This window comes from Ranitomeya variabilis, chromosome 3, assembly GCF_051348905.1.
Source record: "Ranitomeya variabilis isolate aRanVar5 chromosome 3, aRanVar5.hap1, whole genome shotgun sequence".
NCBI classification, from domain to species: domain Eukaryota; kingdom Metazoa; phylum Chordata; class Amphibia; order Anura; family Dendrobatidae; genus Ranitomeya; species Ranitomeya variabilis.
The window spans coordinates 773,803,769-773,818,369 of NC_135234.1; the positions used below are offsets into that span (position 1 = coordinate 773,803,769).

A 14,601-nucleotide genomic window follows, 5' to 3' on the forward strand; every position below is an offset into this window, starting at 1 on the left:
ATTCTCCTGGTTACTACGATTACGGTGACGCCAAACTCGTAGTTATTTATTTTTTAATTTTAATAGAAATTTGAAAATAATAATTTATTTCTCGGCGCCGTTTTCTGAGTCCTGGAGTTTTTTTCATTTTTCTATTGATGGAGCTGGACGAGGGCTTGTTCTCTATGGGAAGAGTGGATGTTTTCATTAATACCGTTTTTGGGGTACATACTGCTAGAATGACATTCGTCTTTGCAGCGTACATAGACTGGGATCCTTTTTTTTCCTTTAATGCATGTATTTTGGGTTAAAAATCAATTTTGGAATTCTGTCTTAAAAATGTAGCACAGTTTCTCTTCTACAGCCTTTTTGTCTCCTTGCACATTTAACATTGAGGTGGTCTGTGGTCATAAATCAGCTGAGAGGAGCTCAGAAAAAACAGACAAGAGTTACAAATGTTCCCCTTACATGTCAGAATGAGCTCACTGATGGAGCCTTAGTTAACTCCTTCTGCAGCCAGCAACGCACAGGCTATAGAAGGCAGATTATATAACTGCAAAAAATTATTTTTAAGTAAGAAAATAAAACAAAATGATTCCAAATTCTTAATGAATGTGTCTCAGCTTTCAGCTGCCTGTGCGCCCAGAAATGAACTCCGGTCATGGACTGTTGTACATTTCTACCATAATTTATTAGTAGACCACGCCCATTCGTGTAAGCTCCACCCACATTATAAAAAGTTGGCGTCAAAATGGCCAAATTTGGAAAAAAATGTTTGTATAAATCCGGATTAGGAATTTTTGTTAACATCATTTCAGTGGAGGAAAATTGTAATTGTGTAAGAATAAGACTATTAATACATAGGAGGCAATGTAGGTTCCGAAGTGTCCACCTACCGAACTGAGGTCCTGCAGCGTGATGGATTTCTTTTTATCCACAACCTGTCCCAAGTGTCCGAAGGTCAACTGCAAAGAATCCGAGAATGCATGACTAATTATTATTATTATTATTACTATTAATGTGGATGCAGCAGAGCCCGGCTTATTACTCGGCTTCTAGGACATCACTGCAGACATCACACAGACTCGGCTCTGCTACATCCCTAATGTAATCCGCTATCTCTTACCGGGAAACTGATCTCCTCTTCTAGAACTTTATCTCCAACAACCTGAAAAGATGAAAAGATGAATGATCCATCCAGCCAGAGGGAAGAAATGAGGATTCTCTTAATAAAGAGACCTGTCTCATCACAACCATTGCTGCTCCGCTTCTCCAAACAGTAACATTGTCTAAGGCTATGTTCACACGATGCGGTTTTTGCTGCGGATCCGCAGCGGATTTGCAGCTGCGGATCCACAGCAGTTTTCCATGCAGGGTACAGTACAATGTTACCCTATGGAAAACAAAATCCGCTGTGCCGACGATCCTTTTTTTCGCAGGCAAATCCGCGCGGATTTGCCTGCAGAAAAAAAGAAGTACCATGTCAATTCTTTCTGCGGATTCCGCTGCGGGTTTCCAACAGCACCAATAGGAAACTGCAGTTGGAAACCGGCAGTGGAATCCGCAGTAGAAAAAGGACACAAATCCGCGGAGAAATGCAACGAGAAAAGGAGCTGCTCAAGAAATGCACACCACGCAAGATGAAACCAGAAAATGTACTAATAGCAAAGGGGATTTTTATTGACACACAACAACTTCAAAACACATAAAACATAATTAAAAACAATACAAAATACAATTGGCACATAAATGTATAACATGTGCAAAATAGCAAAAAATACACGTCTGCAGAAATCGGTATGTCTATAACAGAAGCAACCTTCTGGCTCATGGAGCTAATAACAAACAACTGGACAAGTGCACCACCCTTATATGAGCCAAAAGCTGTCCGCCAAAACTGGGAAAACCAATAGAGTGTGGGTGCTCACCAAGAGGGCAGAGCCACACAAAAAATGGCTTATGGAATCCCAGAAGATCCTATGTCCCTAATAAGACAGATAGAACATACCCAGAAAGGGGAGGGCAGGCACACCGGATCCAGGCGCAGACAAAATATGTGCCAAAGAGATCCAGGCGCAGACAAAATATGTGCCAAAGAGAATGAACGCCCGTTGGGCGTTCATTCTCTTTGGCACATATTTTGTCTGCGCCTGGATCCGGTGTGCCTGCCCTCCCCTTTCTGGGTATGTTCTATCTGTCTTATTAGGGACATAGGATCTTCTGGGATTCCATAAGCCATTTTTTGTGTGGCTCTGCCCTCTTGGTGAGCACCCACACTCTATTGGTTTTCCCAGTTTTGGCGGACAGCTTTTGGCTCATATAAGGGTGGTGCACTTGTCCAGTTGTTTGTTATTAGCTCCATGAGCCAGAAGGTTGCTTCTGTTATAGACATACCGATTTCTGCAGACGTGTATTTTTTGCTATTTTGCACATGTTATACATTTATGTGCCAATTGTATTTTGTATTGTTTTTAATTATGTTTTATGTGTTTTGAAGTTGTTGTGTGTCAATAAAAATCCCCTTTGCTATTAGTACATTTTCTGGTTTCATCTTGCGTGGTGTGCATTTCTTGAGCAGCTCCTTTTCTCGTTGCACTTGTCTTGTTTGGCTGCTTTTTTGCACCCCGCTTTTAACTTCATTACAGGCTGTATTGGTAGTGCGCTCTATTTTTTGTATTTCATGAAATCCGCGGAGAAAAGCACCGCGGGTTTTCACTGCGGATTTTCCCAAAAACCTGAAAAATCCGCAGTGAAAAAAGGATCGTGTGAACAAGCCCTAAATATCGGAATAATGAGAAGTTTTACAACTTTCTAATGTGTCTTGTGTCTCAGTTTCCCGCCATTTTGCTGTCAGTGGATGGAAACATTGTTGCTGCTCACAACTAGTGCTGGTCTGGCTGAACCTCCTGCCTGTGACATGCTGCTGCACTGTGCACTGTCTGCTGCCTCTCCTGGGCCTTTCCCCTCATTTCATTGCTTCTATCTGGATTTTACCTCCTGCTTGTGACATGCTGCTGCACTGTGCACTGTCTGCTGCCTCTCCTGGGCCTTTCCCCTCATTTCATTGCTTCTTTCTGGATTTTACCTCCTGCCTGTGACATGCTGCTGCACTGTGCACTGTCTGATGCCTCTCCTGGGCCTTTCCCCTCATTTCATTGCTTCTATCTGGATTTTACCTCCTGCTTGTGACATGCTGCTGCACTGTGCACTGTCTGATGCCTCTCCTGGGCCTTTCCCCTCATTTCATTGCTTCTTTCTGGATTTTACCTCCTGTCTGTGACATGCTGCTGCACTGTGCACTGTCTGCTGCCTCTCCTGGGCCTTTCCCCTCATTTCATTGCTTCTATCTGGATTTTACCTCCTGCTTGTGACATGCTGCTGCACTGTGCACTGTCTGCTGCCTCTCCTGGGCCTTTCCCCTCATTTCATTGCTTCTTTCTGGATTTTACCTCCTGCTTGTGACATGCTGCTGCACTGTGCACTGTCTGCTGCCTCTCCTGGGCCTTTCCCCTCATTTCATTGCTTCTATCTGGATTTTACCTCCTGCTTGTGACATGCTGCTGCACTGTGCACTGTCTGCTGCCTCTCCTGGGCCTTTCCCCTCATTTCATTGCTTCTATCTGGATTTTACCTCCTGCTTGTGACATGCTGCTGCACTGTGCACTGTCTGCTGCCTCTCCTGGGCCTTTCCCCTCATTTCATTGCTTCTTTCTGGATTTTACCTCCTGTCTGTGACATGCTGCTGCACTGTGCACTGTCTGCTGCCTCTCCTGGGCCTTTCCCCTCATTTCATTGCTTCTATCTGGATTTTACCTCCTGCTTGTGACATGCTGCTGCACTGTGCACTGTCTGATGCCTCTCCTGGGCCTTTCCCCTCATTTCATTGCTTCTTTCTGGATTTTACCTCCTGCTTGTGACATGCTGCTGCACTGTGCACTGTCTGATGCCTCTCCTGGGCCTTTCCCCTCATTTCATTGCTTCTTTCTGGATTTTACCTCCTGCCTGTGACATGCTGCTGCACTGTGCACTGTCTGCTGCCTCTCCTGGGCCTTTCCCCTCATTTCATTGCTTCTTTCTGGATTTTACCTCCTGCCTGTGACATGCTGCTGCACTGTGCACTGTCTGCTGCCTCTCCTGGGCCTTTCCCCTCATTTCATTGCTTCTTTCTGGATTTTACCTCCTGCCTGTGACATGCTGCTGCACTGTGCACTGTCTGATGCCTCTCCTGGGCCTTTCCCCTCATTTCATTGCTTCTATCTGGATTTTACCTCCTGCTTGTGACATGCTGCTGCACTGTGCACTGTCTGATGCCTCTCCTGGGCCTTTCCCCTCATTTCATTGCTTCTTTCTGGATTTTACCTCCTGTCTGTGACATGCTGCTGCACTGTGCACTGTCTGCTGCCTCTCCTGGGCCTTTCCCCTCATTTCATTGCTTCTATCTGGATTTTACCTCCTGCTTGTGACATGCTGCTGCACTGTGCACTGTCTGCTGCCTCTCCTGGGCCTTTCCCCTCATTTCATTGCTTCTTTCTGGATTTTACCTCCTGCTTGTGACATGCTGCTGCACTGTGCACTGTCTGCTGCCTCTCCTGGGCCTTTCCCCTCATTTCATTGCTTCTATCTGGATTTTACCTCCTGCTTGTGACATGCTGCTGCACTGTGCACTGTCTGCTGCCTCTCCTGGGCCTTTCCCCTCATTTCATTGCTTCTATCTGGATTTTACCTCCTGCTTGTGACATGCTGCTGCACTGTGCACTGTCTGCTGCCTCTCCTGGGCCTTTCCCCTCATTTCATTGCTTCTTTCTGGATTTTACCTCCTGTCTGTGACATGCTGCTGCACTGTGCACTGTCTGCTGCCTCTCCTGGGCCTTTCCCCTCATTTCATTGCTTCTATCTGGATTTTACCTCCTGCTTGTGACATGCTGCTGCACTGTGCACTGTCTGATGCCTCTCCTGGGCCTTTCCCCTCATTTCATTGCTTCTTTCTGGATTTTACCTCCTGCTTGTGACATGCTGCTGCACTGTGCACTGTCTGATGCCTCTCCTGGGCCTTTCCCCTCATTTCATTGCTTCTTTCTGGATTTTACCTCCTGCCTGTGACATGCTGCTGCACTGTGCACTGTCTGCTGCCTCTCCTGGGCCTTTCCCCTCATTTCATTGCTTCTTTCTGGATTTTACCTCCTGCCTGTGACATGCTGCTGCACTGTGCACTGTCTGCTGCCTCTCCTGGGCCTTTCCCCTCATTTCATTGCTTCTTTCTGGATTTTACCTCCTGCCTGTGACATGCTGCTGCACTGTGCACTGTCTGATGCCTCTCCTGGGCCTTTCCCCTCATTTCATTGCTTCTATCTGGATTTTACCTCCTGCTTGTGACATGCTGCTGCACTGTGCACTGTCTGATGCCTCTCCTGGGCCTTTCCCCTCATTTCATTGCTTCTTTCTGGATTTTACCTCCTGTCTGTGACATGCTGCTGCACTGTGCACTGTCTGCTGCCTCTCCTGGGCCTTTCCCCTCATTTCATTGCTTCTATCTGGATTTTACCTCCTGCTTGTGACATGCTGCTGCACTGTGCACTGTCTGCTGCCTCTCCTGGGCCTTTCCCCTCATTTCATTGCTTCTTTCTGGATTTTACCTCCTGCTTGTGACATGCTGCTGCACTGTGCACTGTCTGCTGCCTCTCCTGGGCCTTTCCCCTCATTTCATTGCTTCTATCTGGATTTTACCTCCTGCTTGTGACATGCTGCTGCACTGTGCACTGTCTGCTGCCTCTCCTGGGCCTTTCCCCTCATTTCATTGCTTCTATCTGGATTTTACCTCCTGCTTGTGACATGCTGCTGCACTGTGCACTGTCTGCTGCCTCTCCTGGGCCTTTCCCCTCATTTCATTGCTTCTTTCTGGATTTTACCTCCTGTCTGTGACATGCTGCTGCACTGTGCACTGTCTGCTGCCTCTCCTGGGCCTTTCCCCTCATTTCATTGCTTCTATCTGGATTTTACCTCCTGCTTGTGACATGCTGCTGCACTGTGCACTGTCTGCTGCCTCTCCTGGGCCTTTCCCCTCATTTCATTGCTTCTTTCTGGATTTTACCTCCTGCTTGTGACATGCTGCTGCACTGTGCACTGTCTGATGCCTCTCCTGGGCCTTTCCCCTCATTTCATTGCTTCTATCTGGATTTTACCTCCTGCTTGTGACATGCTGCTGCACTGTGCACTGTCTGATGCCTCTCCTGGGCCTTTCCCCTCATTTCATTGCTTCTTTCTGGATTTTACCTCCTGTCTGTGACATGCTGCTGCACTGTGCACTGTCTGCTGCCTCTCCTGGGCCTTTCCCCTCATTTCATTGCTTCTATCTGGATTTTACCTCCTGCTTGTGACATGCTGCTGCACTGTGCACTGTCTGCTGCCTCTCCTGGGCCTTTCCCCTCATTTCATTGCTTCTTTCTGGATTTTACCTCCTGCTTGTGACATGCTGCTGCACTGTGCACTGTCTGCTGCCTCTCCTGGGCCTTTCCCCTCATTTCATTGCTTCTATCTGGATTTTACCTCCTGCTTGTGACATGCTGCTGCACTGTGCACTGTCTGCTGCCTCTCCTGGGCCTTTCCCCTCATTTCATTGCTTCTATCTGGATTTTACCTCCTGCTTGTGACATGCTGCTGCACTGTGCACTGTCTGCTGCCTCTCCTGGGCCTTTCCCCTCATTTCATTGCTTCTTTCTGGATTTTACCTCCTGTCTGTGACATGCTGCTGCACTGTGCACTGTCTGCTGCCTCTCCTGGGCCTTTCCCCTCATTTCATTGCTTCTTTCTGGATTCTACCTCCTGCCTGTGACATGCTGCTGCACTGTGCACTGTCTGCTGCCTCTCCTGGGCCTTTCCCCTCATTTCATTGCTTCTTTCTGGATTTTACCTCCTGCCTGTGACATGCTGCTGCACTGTGCACTGTCTGCTGCCTCTCCTGGGCCTTTCCCCTCATTTCATTGCTTCTTTCTGGATTTTACCTCCTGCTTGTGACATGCTGCTGCACTGTGCACTGTCTGCTGCCTCTCCTGGGCCTTTCCCCTCATTTCATTGCTTCTTTCTGGATTCTACCTCCTGCTTGTGACATGCTGCTGCACTGTGCACTGTCTGCTGCCTCTCCTGGGCCTTTCCCCTCATTTCATTGCTTCTTTCTGGATTTTACCTCCTGCTTGTGACATGCTGCTGCACTGTGCACTGTCTGCTGCCTCTCCTGGGCCTTTCCCCTCATTTCATTGATTCTTTCTGGATTTTACCTCCTGCCTGTGACATGCTGCTGCACTGTGCACTGTCTGCTGCCTCTCCTGGGCCTTTCCCCTCATTTCATTGCTTCTTTCTGGATTTTACCTCCTGCCTGTGACATGCTGCTGCACTGTGCACTGTCTGCTGCCTCTCCTGGGCCTTTCCCCTCATTTCATTGCTTCTTTCTGGATTTTACCTCCTGCTTGTGACAAGGTGCTGCACTGTGCACTGTCTGATGCCTCTCCTGGGCCTTTCCCCTCATTTCATTGCTTCTATCCGGATTTTACCTCCTGCTTGTGACATGCTGCTGCACTGTGCACTGTCTGATGCCTCTCCTGGGCCTTTCCCCTCATTTCATTGCTTCTATCTGGATTTTACCTCCTGCTTGTGACATGCTGCTGCACTGTGCACTGTCTGCTGCCTCTCATGGGCCTTTCCCCTCATTTCATTGCTTCTTTCTGGATTCTACCTCCTGCTTGTGACATGCTGCTGCACTGTGCACTGTCTGCTGCCTCTCCTGGGCCTTTCCCCTCATTTCATTGCTTCTTTCTGGATTTTACCTCCTGCCTGTGACATGCTGCTGCACTGTGCACTGTCTGCTGCCTCTCCTGGGCCTTTCCCCTCATTTCATTGCTTCTATCTGGATTTTACCTCCTGCTTGTGACATGCTGCTGCACTGTGCACTGTCTGCTGCCTCTCCTGGGCCTTTCCCCTCATTTCATTGCTTCTATCTGGATTTTACCTCCTGCTTGTGACATGCTGCTGCACTGTGCACTGTCTGCTGCCTCTCCTGGGCCTTTCCCCTCATTTCATTGCTTCTTTCTGGATTTTACCTCCTGCCTGTGACATGCTGCTGCACTGTGCACTGTCTGCTGCCTCTCCTGGGCCTTTCCCCTCATTTCATTGCTTCTTTCTGGATTCTACCTCCTGCCTGTGACATGCTGCTGCACTGTGCACTGTCTGCTGCCTCTCCTGGGCCTTTCCCCTCATTTCATTGCTTCTTTCTGGATTTTACCTCCTGCCTGTGACATGCTGCTGCACTGTGCACTGTCTGCTGCCTCTCCTGGGCCTTTCCCCTCATTTCATTGCTTCTTTCTGGATTTTACCTCCTGCTTGTGACATGCTGCTGCACTGTGCACTGTCTGCTGCCTCTCCTGGGCCTTTCCCCTCATTTCATTGCTTCTTTCTGGATTTTACCTCCTGCTTGTGACATGCTGCTGCACTGTGCACTGTCTGCTGCCTCTCCTGGGCCTTTCCCCTCATTTCATTGCTTCTTTCTGGATTTTACCTCCTGCTTGTGACATGCTGCTGCACTGTGCACTGTCTGCTGCCTCTCCTGGGCCTTTCCCCTCATTTCATTGATTCTTTCTGGATTTTACCTCCTGCCTGTGACATGCTGCTGCACTGTGCACTGTCTGCTGCCTCTCCTGGGCCTTTCCCCTCATTTCATTGCTTCTTTCTGGATTTTACCTCCTGCCTGTGACATGCTGCTGCACTGTGCACTGTCTGATGCCTCTCCTGGGCCTTTCCCCTCATTTCATTGCTTCTTTCTGGATTTTACCTCCTGCTTGTGACAAGGTGCTGCACTGTGCACTGTCTGATGCCTCTCCTGGGCCTTTCCCCTCATTTCATTGCTTCTATCCGGATTTTACCTCCTGCTTGTGACATGCTGCTGCACTGTGCACTGTCTGATGCCTCTCCTGGGCCTTTCCCCTCATTTCATTGCTTCTATCTGGATTTTACCTCCTGCTTGTGACATGCTGCTGCACTGTGCACTGTCTGCTGCCTCTCATGGGCCTTTCCCCTCATTTCATTGCTTCTTTCTGGATTTTACCTCCTGCTTGTGACATGCTGCTGCACTGTGCACTGTCTGCTGCCTCTCCTGGGCCTTTCCCCTCATTTCATTGCTTCTTTCTGGATTTTACCTCCTGCTTGTGACATGCTGCTGCACTGTGCACTGTCTGCTGCCTCTCCTGGGCCTTTCCCCTCATTTCATTGATTCTTTCTGGATTTTACCTCCTGCCTGTGACATGCTGCTGCACTGTGCACTGTCTGCTGCCTCTCCTGGGCCTTTCCCCTCATTTCATTGCTTCTTTCTGGATTTTACCTCCTGCCTGTGACATGCTGCTGCACTGTGCACTGTCTGCTGCCTCTCCTGGGCCTTTCCCCTCATTTCATTGCTTCTATCCGGATTTTACCTCCTGCTTGTGACATGCTGCTGCACTGTGCACTGTCTGATGCCTCTCCTGGGCCTTTCCCCTCATTTCATTGCTTCTTTCTGGATTTTACCTCCTGCTTGTGACATGCTGCTACACTGTGCACTGTCTGCTGCCTCTCCTGGGCCTTTCCCCTCATTTCATTGATTCTTTCTGGATTTTACCTCCTGCCTGTGACATGCTGCTGCACTGTGCACTGTCTGCTGCCTCTCCTGGGCCTTTCCCCTCATTTCATTGCTTCTTTCTGGATTTTACCTCCTGCCTGTGACATGCTGCTGCACTGTGCACTGTCTGCTGCCTCTCCTGGGCCTTTCCCCTCATTTCATTGCTTCTTTCTGGATTTTACCTCCTGCTTGTGACATGCTGCTGCACTGTGCACTGTCTGATGCCTCTCCTGGGCCTTTCCCCTCATTTCATTGCTTCTATCTGGATTTTACCTCCTGCTTGTGACATGCTGCTGCACTGTGCACTGTCTGCTGCCTCTCCTGGGCCTTTCCCCTCATTTCATTGATTCTTTCTGGATTTTACCTCCTGCCTGTGACATGCTGCTGCACTGTGCACTGTCTGCTGCCTCTCCTGGGCCTTTCCCCTCATTTCATTGCTTCTTTCTGGATTTTACCTCCTGCCTGTGACATGCTGCTGCACTGTGCACTGTCTGCTGCCTCTCCTGGGCCTTTCCCCTCATTTCATTGCTTCTATCCGGATTTTACCTCCTGCTTGTGACATGCTGCTGCACTGTGCACTGTCTGATGCCTCTCCTGGGCCTTTCCCCTCATTTCATTGCTTCTATCTGGATTTTACCTCCTGCTTGTGACATGCTGCTGCACTGTGCACTGTCTGCTGCCTCTCCTGGGCCTTTCCCCTCATTTCATTGCTTCTTTCTGGATTTTACCTCCTGCTTGTGACATGCTGCTACACTGTGCACTGTCTGCTGCCTCTCCTGGGCCTTTCCCCTCATTTCATTGATTCTTTCTGGATTTTACCTCCTGCCTGTGACATGCTGCTGCACTGTGCACTGTCTGCTGCCTCTCCTGGGCCTTTCCCCTAATTTCATTGCTTCTTTCTGGATTTTACCTCCTGCCTGTGACATGCTGCTACACTGTGCACTGTCTGCTGCCTCTCCTGGGCCTTTCCCCTCATTTCATTGATTCTTTCTGGATTTTACCTCCTGCCTGTGACATGCTGCTGCACTGTGCACTGTCTGCTGCCTCTCCTGGGCCTTTCCCCTCATTTCATTGCTTCTTTCTGGATTTTACCTCCTGCCTGTGACATGCTGCTGCACTGTGCACTGTCTGCTGCCTCTCCTGGGCCTTTCCCCTCATTTCATTGCTTCTTTCTGGATTTTACCTCCTGCTTGTGACATGCTGCTGCACTGTGCACTGTCTGATGCCTCTCCTGGGCCTTTCCCCTCATTTCATTGCTTCTATCTGGATTTTACCTCCTGCTTGTGACATGCTGCTGCACTGTGCACTGTCTGCTGCCTCTCCTGGGCCTTTCCCCTCATTTCATTGATTCTTTCTGGATTTTACCTCCTGCCTGTGACATGCTGCTGCACTGTGCACTGTCTGCTGCCTCTCCTGGGCCTTTCCCCTCATTTCATTGCTTCTTTCTGGATTTTACCTCCTGCCTGTGACATGCTGCTGCACTGTGCACTGTCTGCTGCCTCTCCTGGGCCTTTCCCCTCATTTCATTGCTTCTATCCGGATTTTACCTCCTGCTTGTGACATGCTGCTGCACTGTGCACTGTCTGATGCCTCTCCTGGGCCTTTCCCCTCATTTCATTGCTTCTATCTGGATTTTACCTCCTGCTTGTGACATGCTGCTGCACTGTGCACTGTCTGCTGCCTCTCCTGGGCCTTTCCCCTCATTTCATTGCTTCTTTCTGGATTTTACCTCCTGCTTGTGACATGCTGCTACACTGTGCACTGTCTGCTGCCTCTCCTGGGCCTTTCCCCTCATTTCATTGATTCTTTCTGGATTTTACCTCCTGCCTGTGACATGCTGCTGCACTGTGCACTGTCTGCTGCCTCTCCTGGGCCTTTCCCCTCATTTCATTGCTTCTTTCTGGATTTTACCTCCTGCCTGTGACATGCTGCTGCACTGTGCACTGTCTGCTGCCTCTCCTGGGCCTTTCCCCTCATTTCATTGCTTCTTTCTGGATTTTACCTCCTGCTTGTGACATGCTGCTGCACTGTGCACTGTCTGATGCCTCTCCTGGGCCTTTCCCCTCATTTCATTGCTTCTATCTGGATTTTACCTCCTGCTTGTGACATGCTGCTGCACTGTGCACTGTCTGCTGCCTCTCCTGGGCCTTTCCCCTCATTTCATTGCTTCTTTCTGGATTCTACCTCCTGCCTGTGACATGCTGCTGCACTGTGCACTGTCTGCTGCCTCTCCTGGGCCTTTCCCCTCATTTCATTGCTTCTTTCTGGATTTTACCTCCTGCCTGTGACATGCTGCTGCACTGTGCACTGTCTGCTGCCTCTCCTGGGCCTTTCCCCTCATTTCATTGCTTCTTTCTGGATTTTACCTCCTGCTTGTGACATGCTGCTGCACTGTGCACTGTCTGCTGCCTCTCCTGGGCCTTTCCCCTCATTTCATTGCTTCTTTCTGGATTCTACCTCCTGCTTGTGACATGCTGCTGCACTGTGCACTGTCTGCTGCCTCTCCTGGGCCTTTCCCCTCATTTCATTGCTTCTTTCTGGATTTTACCTCCTGCTTGTGACATGCTGCTGCACTGTGCACTGTCTGCTGCCTCTCCTGGGCCTTTCCCCTCATTTCATTGATTCTTTCTGGATTTTACCTCCTGCCTGTGACATGCTGCTGCACTGTGCACTGTCTGCTGCCTCTCCTGGGCCTTTCCCCTCATTTCATTGCTTCTTTCTGGATTTTACCTCCTGCCTGTGACATGCTGCTGCACTGTGCACTGTCTGCTGCCTCTCCTGGGCCTTTCCCCTCATTTCATTGCTTCTTTCTGGATTTTACCTCCTGCTTGTGACAAGGTGCTGCACTGTGCACTGTCTGATGCCTCTCCTGGGCCTTTCCCCTCATTTCATTGCTTCTATCCGGATTTTACCTCCTGCTTGTGACATGCTGCTGCACTGTGCACTGTCTGATGCCTCTCCTGGGCCTTTCCCCTCATTTCATTGCTTCTATCTGGATTTTACCTCCTGCTTGTGACATGCTGCTGCACTGTGCACTGTCTGCTGCCTCTCATGGGCCTTTCCCCTCATTTCATTGCTTCTTTCTGGATTCTACCTCCTGCTTGTGACATGCTGCTGCACTGTGCACTGTCTGCTGCCTCTCCTGGGCCTTTCCCCTCATTTCATTGCTTCTTTCTGGATTTTACCTCCTGCTTGTGACATGCTGCTGCACTGTGCACTGTCTGCTGCCTCTCCTGGGCCTTTCCCCTCATTTCATTGATTCTTTCTGGATTTTACCTCCTGCCTGTGACATGCTGCTGCACTGTGCACTGTCTGCTGCCTCTCCTGGGCCTTTCCCCTCATTTCATTGCTTCTTTCTGGATTTTACCTCCTGCCTGTGACATGCTGCTGCACTGTGCATTGTCTGCTGCCTCTCCTGGGCCTTTCCCCTCATTTCATTGCTTCTATCCGGATTTTACCTCCTGCTTGTGACATGCTGCTGCACTGTGCACTGTCTGATGCCTCTCCTGGGCCTTTCCCCTCATTTCATTGCTTCTATCTGGATTTTACCTCCTGCTTGTGACATGCTGCTGCACTGTGCACTGTCTGCTGCCTCTCCTGGGCCTTTCCCCTCATTTCATTGCTTCTTTCTGGATTTTACCTCCTGCTTGTGACATGCTGCTACACTGTGCACTGTCTGCTGCCTCTCCTGGGCCTTTCCCCTCATTTCATTGATTCTTTCTGGATTTTACCTCCTGCCTGTGACATGCTGCTGCACTGTGCACTGTCTGCTGCCTCTCCTGGGCCTTTCCCCTCATTTCATTGCTTCTTTCTGGATTTTACCTCCTGCCTGTGACATGCTGCTGCACTGTGCACTGTCTGCTGCCTCTCCTGGGCCTTTCCCCTCATTTCATTGCTTCTTTCTGGATTTTACCTCCTGCTTGTGACATGCTGCTGCACTGTGCACTGTCTCATGCCTCTCCTGGGCCTTTCCCCTCATTTCATTGCTTCTATCCGGATTTTACCTCCTGCTTGTGACATGCTGCTGCACTGTGCACTGTCTGATGCCTCTCCTGGGCCTTTCCCCTCATTTCATTGCTTCTATCTGGATTTTACCTCCTGCTTGTGACATGCTGCTGCACTGTGCACTGTCTGCTGCCTCTCCTGGGCCTTTCCCCTCATTTCATTGCTTCTTTCTGGATTTTACCTCCTGCCTGTGACATGCTGCTGCACTGTGCACTGTCTGCTGCCTCTCCTGGGCCTTTCCCCTCATTTCATTGCTTCTTTCTGGATTTTACCTCCTGCCTGTGACATGCTGCTGCACTGTGCACTGTCTGATGCCTCTCCTGGGCCTTTCCCCTCATTTCATTGCTTCTTTCTGGATTTTACCTCCTGCTTGTGACATGCTGCTGCACTGTGCACTGTCTGCTGCCTCTCCTGGGCTTTTCCCCTCATTTCATTGCTTCTTTCTGGATTTTACCTCCTGCTTGTGACATGCTGCTGCACTGTGCACTGTCTGATGCCTCTCCTGGGCCTTTCCCCTCATTTCATTGCTTCTATCCGGATTTTACCTCCTGCTTGTGACATGCTGCTGCACTGTGCACTGTCTGCTGCCTCTCCTGGGCCTTTCCCCTCATTTCATTGCTTCTTTCTGGATTTTACCTCCTGCTTGTGACATGCTGCTGCACTGTGCACTGTCTGCTGCCTCTCCTGGGCTTTTCCCCTCATTTCATTGCTTCTTTCTGGATTTTACCTCCTGCTTGTGACATGCTGCTGCACTGTGCACTGTCTGATGCCTCTCCTGGGCCTTTCCCCTCATTTCATTGCTTCTATCTGGATTTTACCTCCTGCTTGTGACATGCTGCTGCACTGTGCACTGTCTGCTGCCTCTCCTGGGCCTTTCCCCTCATTTCATTGCTTCTTTCTGGATTTTACCTCCTGCTTGTGACATGCTGCTGCACTGTGCACTGTCTGCTGCCTCTCCTGGGCTTTTCCCCTCATTTCAT

General features: G+C 49.7%; 1 protein-coding gene across 1 annotated transcript in view; it reads right to left on the reverse strand.

Annotated features, from left to right (window-relative positions):
* PDE2A (phosphodiesterase 2A) overlaps positions 1–14,601 on the reverse strand; it is an 835,594-nt gene that overhangs the window by 120,423 nt on the left and 700,570 nt on the right. Inside the window, exons 11-12 of the mRNA XM_077298849.1 lie at positions 1,106–1,147; positions 876–944 (exon numbers count right to left, since the gene is read on the reverse strand). Coding sequence (XP_077154964.1) covers positions 876–944; positions 1,106–1,147 — 111 coding nt within the window. The remainder of the gene's footprint in view (positions 1–875; positions 945–1,105; positions 1,148–14,601) is intronic.